The 12,157-nt window shown below is 38.1% G+C and overlaps 1 protein-coding gene across 5 annotated transcripts in view; it reads right to left on the bottom strand.

Moving 5' to 3' along the window:
- The window catches only part of LOC127872882 (arf-GAP with SH3 domain, ANK repeat and PH domain-containing protein 1-like), a 78,130-nt gene that overhangs the window by 26,801 nt on the left and 39,172 nt on the right, over positions 1–12,157 (bottom strand). For 3 of the 5 annotated variants that reach the window (XR_008045825.1, XM_052416347.1, XM_052416350.1), the window contains exons 17-21: positions 10,563–10,749; positions 8,615–8,683; positions 7,959–7,994; positions 5,705–5,843; positions 4,444–4,491 (exon numbers count right to left, since the gene is read on the bottom strand). Coding sequence is in view for 4 of the 5 variants with exons in the window: in XM_052416347.1 (XP_052272307.1) it covers positions 4,444–4,491; positions 5,705–5,843; positions 7,959–7,994; positions 8,615–8,683; positions 10,563–10,749 (479 nt within the window). In the remaining variant the exon portion in view is untranslated. The remainder of the gene's footprint in view (positions 1–4,443; positions 4,492–5,704; positions 5,844–7,958; positions 7,995–8,614; positions 8,684–10,562; positions 10,750–12,157) is intronic. The other 2 variants (XM_052416348.1, XM_052416349.1) reach the window with 1 other exon arrangement.

Here is a 12,157-nt window from a genome sequence, read left to right as displayed (position 1 = left end):
TGTCTATATGCTCCCCCCAAAATAAATTTTGGGGGAGCATAATAAAATAAAGACGAGGGCCTGAAAAGCCCAAAGTCGCTCACTTGAGATTCAAAGGAACTGACCTGTTCTGTGCAGCCCAAGATATCATTAGAACAAAATGTTCTTACCAACTTTCATGCCTAGTGAACACCCTGGCAGCCACGTTTTTCGAAAGACCAGAACCATTTTCATACACATCCAAGATATAATTTAAACAAATATACTGACAAAGTTTTATGAAGATTCATAAGTCCATATAAGGAAAAATGCCCCACCCACTGGTGGCCATGTTTTTCAAGCAACTGGAACCATTTTTGAACTTGTCCAAAATATCATTGGGACAAATCTTCTGACAAAGTTTCAAGATGATCGTTCAATAAATACGGCTTCTAGAGTGTTAACAAGGTTTAACTATAACTATATAAGGAAAAATGCCACGCCCCCTCGGAACCATTTTCGAACACATCCAAGATATCATTGGGACAAATCATCTGACTCAGTTTCATGATGATTGGACAATAAATGTGGCCTCTAGTGTTAACAAGGTTTTAAAAAAGCATGATATGTAGACATATTAGGAAAAATGCCCCGCCCCCTGGTGGCCATGTTTTTTAAGCAACAGAAACCATTTTTGGAACTCATCCAAGATATCATTAGGACAAATCTTCTGACCAAGTTTCATGAAGATTGGAAAATAAATGTGGCCTCTAGAGTGTTAACAAGGTTTTACTATAACCATATAAAGAAAAATTCCCCGCCCCTGGTGGCCATGTTTTTCAACCAACCAGCATCATTTTTTAACTTGTCCAAGATATTATGGGGACGAATCTTCTGACCAAGTTCCATGAAGATCGGACAATAAAAGTGGCCTCTAGAGTGTTAACAAGATTTTACTAAAGCCATATTAGGAAAAATGCCCCCGCCCCTTGGCAGCCATGTTTTTCTAGCAAACGTAACCATTTTCAAACTCATCCAAGATATCATTGAGACCAATCTTCTGACCAAATTTCATGAAGATTGGACAATAAATGTGGCCTCTAGAGTGTTCACAAGGTTTTACTAAAGCCATATATAGCCATATAAGGAAAAATGCCCCGCCCCTTGGCAGCCATGTTTTTCAAGCAAACGTAACCATTTTCGAACTCATCCAAGATAACATACAGACCAATCTTCTGACCAAATTTCATGAAGATTGGACATTAAATGTGGCCTCTAGAGTGTTAACAAGGTTTTACTATAGCCATATAAGGAAAACTCCCCGCCCCCTGGCGGCCATGTTTTTTCACCGATCTGGAACATTTTTTGATCCAGCATGACCCAGTTTCGAACTCAGTCGAGGTATCAATATGACAAATGTTTTGACCAAATTTCATGAAGATCAGACAATAAATGGGGCCTCTAGAGTGTTCACAAGGCAAAATGTTGACGACGCACGATGGACGAAGCACGACGAACAAAAGGCGATCACAAAAGCTCACCATGAGCATGTTGTGCTCAGATGAGCTAACAAAAAGTTTTCTTCAACTGGGCTCCAAACATTGACACTTGGAGTAAAAGTCAAGCACTTAGACCACTGGGCCATCAGTGCTCATACAAGGCGAAGTGCATTTTATACTTGATATAAGCAATCCTTGTAATGTCACAAAAATAACCATAACAACAAAACTCCCAATCGTTCAAAATTACTCAGCAAAGTCAAACACTCCACAACTTGAAAGTCTTCTGTTAAACTGGAACATAATGCTTCAAGCATTGTTTCTTGCTGATGGTGTACAGTTCAAAATACACGAGTGCAGCTCAAACGCTTGGAACATGTTTTGCTATTCATGAAATATCTGCCGCAATGTCATGCAAAAATGGTCTGTATAACAAATTGAAAACTTAATTGTCAAGCTTAACACATTGTCATCATGACGGGGCACAAAAACTGCCACACAATGCTTTATAATGGACCAAAATGTCTACAAAAGAAACACAACAATTTCTGATGTTATGACTTGATTTAATAATGCATGCTCATTTTGTGTCAATATTAAAAGTAAAACTTCACAGGTTAATACAAATCTAGATCATGCAGAGGTAAACATGACTAATTCGTTCTACCTGTGGATGCAAGGTTAACAAACACTATTTTTTAGGTGGATGCAAGGTTAACAAACACTATTTTTTAGGCTAACAAATACTATCTTATTAGACTCAAATCACTAGACTTAGTATATTCATAAAGCAATTTCATTGTGAATTCTGCAAATGAAGGACTCACATGTTGGCAATAAAAATTCACCCAAAAGCATCAGATGTCGACATCAATCAAATTGTTTGCTGATTTCCTATACTACATGTAACACCTTCAAATCTATATCAAAATGCTTTAAGCTGATGATGATTGAGCACAATTTATGGAAGAGGTAACATAAAATCCAGATGAAATTCTCACAACAAATTTGACAAACGTTTTGTTTGAACAAACATTTGTCTTACCGTAAGAAATAAGGAAATTAAGTAGTTGCATTTTTTTAAAGAGATAAAGATCTGAATGCAAGTTGTGATTTTTACAATGCAGTTGAATATAATTTGCATCACACACTAAGAGTAGTTATGCAAGTGGAAGGAAACATGGCAGTTCAAGTGGAAGGAAACATGGCAGTTCAAGTGAAAGGAAACATGGCAGTTCAAGTGAAAGGAAACATGGCAGTTCATTCGTTTTCAGATATGAAAACAGATGACAGACATTTAGTTGGGTTTTGCATTCTCTTTTGCATTCTCACCGAGTTTTCCAACAGAGTTCAGAACAGGTTTGCTAACTGTTTATAAAACATGTCGCACTGTTACTAAACCCATTTATGCCTAGCGTCTAGAAAAAAGGCCTTGGCAAACAGCGTAGACCCAGATGAGACGCTGCATCCCTAATTTTGGAAATAAATTGATCCGATTTAGAACGATGGGAGAGTCCACTAGGCTTAAATGGGTTGAAAATTTCTTTAAACCATTAAAGTTCAGGATTCAACAGAACCTGTTAGGTACTTTTTTAATGGAAACTGATCTGATTTCAACGTTCATGTTCATCCCATTTAATATCAATTTAAATCTATTTATTTTAGCTTGATTGCATTGGAAGCCATATGGTTGTAGCAACACTTTATGAGTCCGTTTCCTGGGAAGAACCATTATACTTTGTGACATTGTAAATTGAACATTTCTGAGACCATTCCTCCACCAAGGATCAAACTCTTGACAACTAGCTCACAATGTGGACACCATATCCATAACACCACTGTGATCATCCCATTTTGATCATGCTTATATCCATTAATACCAAAGTTTAGCGTTTATTATTGTATCATCCCTAGCAATCATGAGCCAGCAAGTTTCACATTGTTTACTGATAGATGTTCTTTAGTGTGCTCCATTAGATCTTTTTTAAAACCTATTTATTTTTTAGCTCGATTGCCTTCAAATCCTCTGGCTTATAGGAACGCTCTTGAGTCGGTTTCTTGGCCTAGAACCAGTACTTGGTGTGTCATGAAGTCGCCGTGGCGTAATGGATATGGTGTCTGCCTTGCAATCGGAAGGTCATGGGTTCGATCCCCACTGTGGGAGAGTTCTTGAGTCTTCCCCAGTAAGACATTAACCTTTAACATCTGACGCAGTGGGAGAATGCCTTTATCAATAAGCCACAGAGATGGCATATATAAAGATATATGAGACGCCCTCTGAGAAAATTCAGCTTAACACATAGGCATAAAGTGTTGTCCCAGATCAGCCTGTGCAGCCCACACAGGCTAATCAGGGATGACACTTTCCACTTGCATTAAATTTTTGTTTTAAAAGTAGTATCTTCTTAGCAAAAAAACACTTCAGATAGAAATTGTCATCCCTGACTAGCCTGCGCTGATGGCACTTTACGCACATGCATTAACCCTTTCAGTGCGGGAACCAAATTTTGAAGGCCTTTGCAAACAGTCTGGATCCATCAGGATCCAAACTGTTTGCTTTTCTGATAATATTCTTTGAAAATAATCAAAGAAAATGCTAATTTTAGAAATTCAGCAGACGACATTTAAGCAGACGACAAATTTCCCAGCATGCAAAGGGTTAACACAGTTTTCCCAGAGCCAGGCCCATATACATTGTACATGAGATATAGGAGTTTACAACTGGCAATTTAACACTAAATAAAACTTTGTAGGATATATGTTTCTGTATTCCCAATTCCACTAAACATGGAAAGCGACATTGCAAACAGATATAAAAAAAAATCATGAAATTTCAGTTGCTTCACCAGGAGAAAAAGTATTGCTTGGTCCTTTATTCATGGCAATCCACCAATTTCCCATAAATTAAACAGACAAAATCACCCAATATATTCAAACCTGTTCTGAACAACAGTTGCACTAACATGTAAGCATTCTCCACACTTACTATTTCTCATACTATTGCGAAACCTGGTTGGATGCGTAAGGTTTTTTTCTACAAGAAATACGTGTAACAACATAAATTTAACAATAACGGTGTACCTGTTCTACAAGAAACACGTGTTATAACATCAGTTTAACAATAACGGTATACCGATAGCTGTTTTTAAGAAACACGAGTAACAAAATAAATTTAACCATAACAGTGGACCTGTTATACAAGAAACACTCGTAATAACATCAGTTTAACAATAACGGTATACCGATAGCTGTTATTAAGAAACAGGCTAGACAGCATACATTTATCAATAACGGTATACCGATAGCTGTTATTAAGAAACATGTAAGACAACAAACATTTATCAATAACGGTATACTGATAGCTGTTATAAAGAAACATGTAAGACAGCATACATTTATCAATAACAGTAGACTATCAGAACCATCACGGAGTTGGGATCGAATCAGGGACATCTTGATTGCCAGACAAACACAATATCCACTAAGCAAATACAAACTTCAGGCCTTTAAGAATTTTAAGGAAATTAGCTGAAATATATTGTCAAACTGCAATATAAATTTTAACTTTTGGTGAATGTAAATTCTGACACATTATCTTCAAAATAAAGAGAATGTAATTTTTTTGAAGACTATCATGTAAAAAGTATGTAGTGTTAATCAATTGAATGTGAACAAAATATAAATGGAAACCCTGACAATTCCTATGTTTTATGGAATTAAAATGATAATGCATGAATAAACAAGGACAAGTTTTTGTTATTGCTGAAACAAAAAGGAAAAGAGCAATAATTTTTGTCAAGTTCTATGCTGTTTCCTGCTCATCAGTTTCTTCATGTTGGAAATGAAGTCATTTAAACGTGAATCTGGTAAGGAAGGTCTTTAGTTTAATTAGATTTTCTAAAGGACTACTAACACTTCAAAATGCTTATAAAAGTGGTAAAGGTTGAAGCCCAGCATGTTGAATTCTACTTAAGGCCCCACATACTTACTTCTTTGTTTGTGGAGTCCCCACTTTATAAATGTGTGAAAAGTGATATCCCAGATTGGCCTGTGCAGTTTAGACAGGCTCATCAGGGATAACACTTTACGCCAAGACTGGATTTTGGTTTCCTAGAGACTTCCTTTAAATGGAAAATTCCATACAACTCGAAAGTGTCATATCAAACTGCACAGGCTAATCTGAGATGACACTTTACGAACATGCATTTAGCCCCTTTAAACACTTTCCCAGATACAGGCTCACTTACTTCTTGGTTTGTTGGGTCCGGACCGTACAGAGGTTGCCTCAGATTCTGCCCTATCCCGTAGATGGGACCCGTCCTGCTGCATCTGTAGCTCCACGCCTACCAGGCTGGAGGGTCGCGACCTTGGATGCTTTTCAGGGACCTGGGAGAACATGTTTAACTCTTGTATTTTTAAAGTGATTTTTCTTCTAAAGGATGTATGTTTTGTATTTTCTTCAAACACAAGTATGTTAATGATGATGAGCTGACAGCTGAAGTCAAAGTTAACTATTTTGTTCTGTTCTGATGAACATTTGATGGAAGCTTAAAACATAGCGTGTTTTTAATGTGCAGGCAAAGATCAGCCCATGCAGTCCACATTGGCTGATCAGGTAAGCCCATGCAGTCCACATTGGCGGACCAGGTAAGCTCATGCAGTCTACATTGGCTGATCAGGTATGCCCATGGATTCCACATTGGCTGACAGTCCACATTGGCTGATCAGGTAATCTCATGCAGTCCAAATAGGCTGACAGTCCACATTGGCTGATCAGGTACGCCCATGCAGTCCACATAGGCTGTTTAGGGTCAGCCTAGGCAGTCCATATCCAGGTTGATCAGGTAAGCCCATGCAGTCAAAATTGGATGATCAGGTAAGGCTATGCAGCCCAAATGGGATGATCAGGTAAGCTCATACATTTCACATAGGCTGATATCATATGGTCAGCCCATGCAGTCCATATTAGCTGATCAGGTAAGCCCATGCAGTCCACATTGGCTGATCAGGTAAGCACAATAAGTCCACATTGGCTGATCAGAAAAGCCCATGCAGTCCATATTGGCTGATCAGGTAAGTCCATGCAGCCCAAATGGGTTGATCAGGCAAGCCAATACATTCCGCATAGGCTGATATGGTCAGCTCATGCAGTCCGTATTGGCCGATCAGGTAAGCCAGTACAGTCCACATTTGCTCATCAGGTCAGCCTATCAAGTCTATATTGGCTGATCAGGTAAGCCCATGCAGTCCACATTGGCTGATCAGTTAGGCGCTAACAGTCCACATTGGCTGTTTAGATAAGCTCATGCAGTCCACAAAGGCTGATCACATAAGACCATGGAGTCCACATTGGTTGATCAGGTAAGTCAAAGCAGTCCACAAAGGCTGACCACATAAGCCCATGCAGTCCACATTGGTTGATCAGGCAAGCATATGCAGTCAACATAGGCTGATCAGAGATAATACTTCAGGCTTATTTCATGTATTATGGCATTTATTTTTTCAAGGAACATTCCATTGAAAATTACTTCAGCATCTGTGGAATGTCTGGTCTTTAATTACTCATCAGAGAATACTCTACATGCATAATAAGAATTAAGCCTACTATGCGTTCTATTTATAAAGATGTAAAGGCACTGCAGACTGGTAAGCACACATCCCATAATACGCCCCATTGGAGCATTAAGGTACCATGTGCCTTCTCATTTCAATGTCACATGGTACCTTTTTGCACCCAGGGGGCGACTTATTTGGGAATAGGTGCACACATTTAAATATACTCCGCAGAAGAATGGAATTATTTGCCAAAAATACTCTTCAATTATTCTTTCACTAATTTTGAAGAGATGTTCTTTTTTTATCAACATCTGTGTATATCTGCTTTCTGGATATCAAATAATTGTAGCTTTTTTTAAAGACCTACATATATGCTAGATTGGCCTTATGAAAACTGAATTTAAAGAAAATATGTGTCACTTTTGCATAAAAAATTGCCAACTACTATTAAAAAAGTCCCGTGAATGTGTAAAAATAATAATGCTTTATTAAAAAATTATTTGCAGAACATTTAGTAGCCTCTTAAGTGTTTTTAGCAGGTATTTTGATAAACTGTGGCACAAACATTGAATGTATTAAATGCATGCTTGGTTCTTCTTTTTCAGTTTATTTCTGAGCCATGTTGATAATAAAATCAATATATTATATAAAAGGGTTCTCTAGTATTCTGGTTAAACTGGGCTTAATGCATGTGTGCCAAGTATAATATCAGATTAAACAGTGCAGTCCGCACAGGCTTATCAGGTTTGACATTTTCTGCTTCATGGTGTTTTTGTTTAAATAAAGTCTCTACCTAACAAAAATTCAGTTTTGGCAGAAAATGTCATCCAAGATTAGCCTGTGCAGACTGCACAGGCTTATCTGCGACGGCACTTAAGGCCCATGCATTAAACCCAGTTTTCCCACAGCTAGGTTAATTTGATCATCACAACAACATGTACTTACATCCAGATCATCATCACTATATTCAGGCCCTTCATCCTGAAATATACAACAAAGTCAACTCATAAATCCCTTGTTTAGCTTTTTTTCCACTATATATTTTCATATTAATTCTACCAATTTTATAGTAATTCAAACTTTATATGCCTTGAAAATAGTTATTGAAGAAAGCAAATATTTCAACAAGATGGCCATAAGGACTATGACTCTTACCATAACTATACACACTCAGGGCCATTTCTCCTACCTTCATAAACAGGGAAAAGGCCATAGCTCCAGTTAAACTACACACAAAAAAGCCTTGACTCCTACAGCCACTACACAAAAAAGGGCCATAATTTTGACCCTCACACAGAAAGGGCCATAAATCCTACCATTGCTATCAATAGCTGCTACTGTCACTATGAATAGAAAGGGGACATAATTCCAACAGTCAATCAGTACAGAAAGGGTCATAACGCATACCTGTCACGACTCATAACTCTTACTGAAATTTCACACAGAAAAAAACATATATCCTGTCATAAGTGACCAGAAATTCCTACTATCAGTACAGACATCACATCAACAGTCACTACACACAGTCAAAGTCTTTACTAGTGCAGTCATTACAAGTAACTCTCACAATCAATTCATACAAAAAGGGCCATAATTCCTACCGTCATGAGGTCCCATTCAATGTTAATGTGTTCAAAGACATCCTTCTTCCCTTCCATGGCTGCCTTGCACTAAAAGAGAGGGTGAAAACAACGTTTCAAGCACTGTTGCACTTGTCGAATGGTAGGGGAAAGAAATAAAAACATTGTAGTATTGGTTATGCATATGTGTCTTGTTCTGAGAAAACTGGGCTTAATTCATGTGCGTAAAGTGTCGTCCCAGATAAGCCTGTGCAGTTCGCACAGGCTAATCAGGGACGACACTTTCCGCTCTAATGGTATTTTAGTTTCAAGGAAGTCCCTCCTTACCGAAAATCAAGTTAAGCCGGAAAGTGTCGTCCCTGATTAGCCTGTGCGGACTGCACAGGCTAATCTGGGACGACACTTAACGCACATGCATTCAGCCCAGTTTTCTCAGAACAAGACTCATATTGTCTTTGCAAGCATTGTTACAAATCTAAACTTTCTAATTAAAGTATCAATTTTTATCTAGAAGAATTATTGCACATCTTCACTTTGCAAGCATTGTTCCAAATAAAAACACTTCGTAAGCATTATAAATATATGAACTGTGCAAACATTTTTCACTTTGTAAACTTTGCAAGAATTGTTGCTCATCTAGACTTGCTAAAAATGTTCCATGCCTACACTTTACATGCATAATTAAATATCTGACTTGTTCAACATATAAACTTTTGAAGCATAGCTTAGCATCAAAACTTTGCAGCCTTGTTCAGCATCTAAACTATAAAAGCATTCCTCAGCATCTAAACTTTAAAAGCATTCCTCAGCATCTAAACTTTAAAAGCATTCCACAGCATCTAAACTTTAAAAGCATTCCACAGCATCTACTTATTTTGAGAAATTCAAGGGCAATAACTCTAAAGTGCCTGTTGAAACTTGGCTTGTTATAAGATGTGGCATCTTTATGCTCTTAAACATTTTCAGAAAGCTTGGTGATGATCACATGAAAACTGGTTTAGTTAGAGAGCAAAAATAACAAGAAATGTGTTTGTCAGAAACACTATGTCCCCTTGTGCGCCGCTTTGATTTAGTTTTTTGACCTTTGACCTTGAATGATGACCTTGACCTTGACCTTTCACCACTCAAAATGTGCAGCTCCATGAGATACACATGCATGCCAAATATCAAGTTGCTATCTTCAATATTGCAAAAGTTATTGCAAATGTTAAAGTTGGCGCAAACCAACAGACCAACCAACCAACAGACAGGGCAAAAACAATATGTCTCCCACTATAGTGGTGGAGGACATAAAAAGGAGTGGACTAACAGACAGTGTGGAAACAATGTCACTCCTTTGGGAGCACACAATTACCTCTCAAGAACAAAATGTTAATCTATTCACAGCATTTCATTGTTCCTTTCCAATGCTTCTGTTCATAGACAAAAACACTGCTTTTAGGTACAGGTCCCTGTTGCGTTGTGAATATGGTGTCCGCCTAGCAATTGGGAGGACATGGGTTTGATCCCTTGTGTGGAAGCATTCTGTAGACCTCCGGTAGGTCTTCCGTAGATCTCCTCGAAAGACACCAAGTACTGGTTCTACCAAGGAAATTTCCAGAGGGCATTTCAATTAACCTCGGCTTACAACGCAATTGAGCTAAAATAAACAAGACTATTGCCAAGCAATATTATCCCCTACCGGCTCCACCATTGTCAGAAATATATATTTGTTTATATTTGTTGCCATAGCAACCATAACTTTTGGCGTAGGAACAAAATGAAATGACGTACATAATGTCCATATTGCCATCTATCCAAGTTTCAAGTTTCATTAAAAAAAATTAAAAACTTATAAAGTTATCGCAGAATCCAGACAAGTGTTACACTCTCACAGACTGACGGACTGACGGACACACAGAGCGCAAACCATATGTGAAACCGGTAGGGGACAAAAAGGTTTAAAATAAAGCTAAAAGACAGGTCTCACCAAGTCTGCGCAAAGCTGATAACTGTTCTCATTGGCTATATCTAATGCCGTCTGCCCTAAAGAATTCTTGATGTGTGCAATCTCTGGTTTGGTGCGCAGCAGACACTTCATGCACTCAGCCTTGTTCAACATTGCACACAGGTGCAGGCATGTGTTGCCGTCACGAGTCTGACGACCCAGACTGTTTCTATAAATAGAAATTGAGGGTTCTAAGATACAATATTATTGCGCTCAACCCTAGAAATGGACTTTGAATGTTTAAATAAATAGAAATTGAGGGTTAAGCGTTACACTGTTGTTTCTGCTTCACATTTCTGTATTCAATGCAAAATTATTGCACTCAAATCTAGAAATGGACTTTGAATGTTTCCATAAATAGAAACTGAGGGTTTATGGATAGTTTTGCACTCAACCCTTGAAATGGTTGAAAATAAGGCAAAAATTTGCAAAATATGCATTAAACAACAGGAAATGTCGACATTAGAACAAGGCTTGTCACAGGATGTGACATAAACCCCTAACAGCTTATCCAGGTCAGGGAGAAAGTACATTAATCAATTAACAAGGACCATAAACTATCTCCTTAACCCTTCAATGAAGAGCAATAACAATTGTTAGTGACACATTGTCTGTTCTATTTATGGGCAAGAATAATATCCAAAGCAATACTAAATAATTCCTTCAGGGCCATAAGCAAACCAACCCCGACACAATTTGTTAAAATGCCAAATATACGAAGATACTTAAGTCACAATTGTGGAGTGGATATGGTGTCTGCCTAGCAACTGGGAGGTAGCAAGTTCAAGTAGGGGAGCATTCTTCTTAGCTACCCTCAAATGACACCAAGTACAGGGGTCGTACTCCAGAAGCATCTTAAGTTAAATTTTATTCTTATCCTTCAATTGGGATATTTTCTTAAGTGTTTCATTTCATATTGCAATAGATTGGCATCAAGATATACATTAAAATAATATCATTATGCCAATGTTATTTTAGGAATACCAAAAAAACATGTGTTTCCTTTTTTAGTAAAGAAATACAAAACATTGTAATTTTTAACTTAAGTGAAATTATTTAAGAAATGACTTAAGATGTTTCTGGAATACCACCCCTGGTTCTACAGAAAGTGATTTTAAAAGCCTTAGGCTTTTGAGGTAATTGCTAAAATAAATGACTGGAGAAATGGAGGCATAGTGCATCTGAGTAGAGTATCATCCAATATTTAGCCTGCACAGCCAGCACAGGCTAACCAAGGACAGCAATTTACGCTTGTATGGTCTTATCCATTTGAAGGAAGCCTCTTCTTATGGAAAATTCAGTTTAGACAGAAAGTGTCGGCCCTGATGAGTCTAAGCGGACTGCACAGGCTAATCTGGGACGACACTTAATGCACTGCACAGGCTAATCTGGGACGACACTTAATGCACTGCACAGGCTAATCTGGGACGACACTTAATGCACTGCACAGGCTAATCTGGGACGACACTTAATGCACTGCACAGGCTAATCTGGGACGACACTTTACGCACTGCACAGGCTAATCTGGGACGACACTTAATGCACTGCACAGGCTAATCTGGGACGACACTTAATGC

Source organism: Dreissena polymorpha, chromosome 3 (assembly GCF_020536995.1).
Source record: "Dreissena polymorpha isolate Duluth1 chromosome 3, UMN_Dpol_1.0, whole genome shotgun sequence".
Classification (NCBI taxonomy): domain Eukaryota; kingdom Metazoa; phylum Mollusca; class Bivalvia; order Myida; family Dreissenidae; genus Dreissena; species Dreissena polymorpha.
Note: the sequence above shows the minus strand (reverse complement) of the source record. Positions and strands in the feature narration are given on the sequence as shown.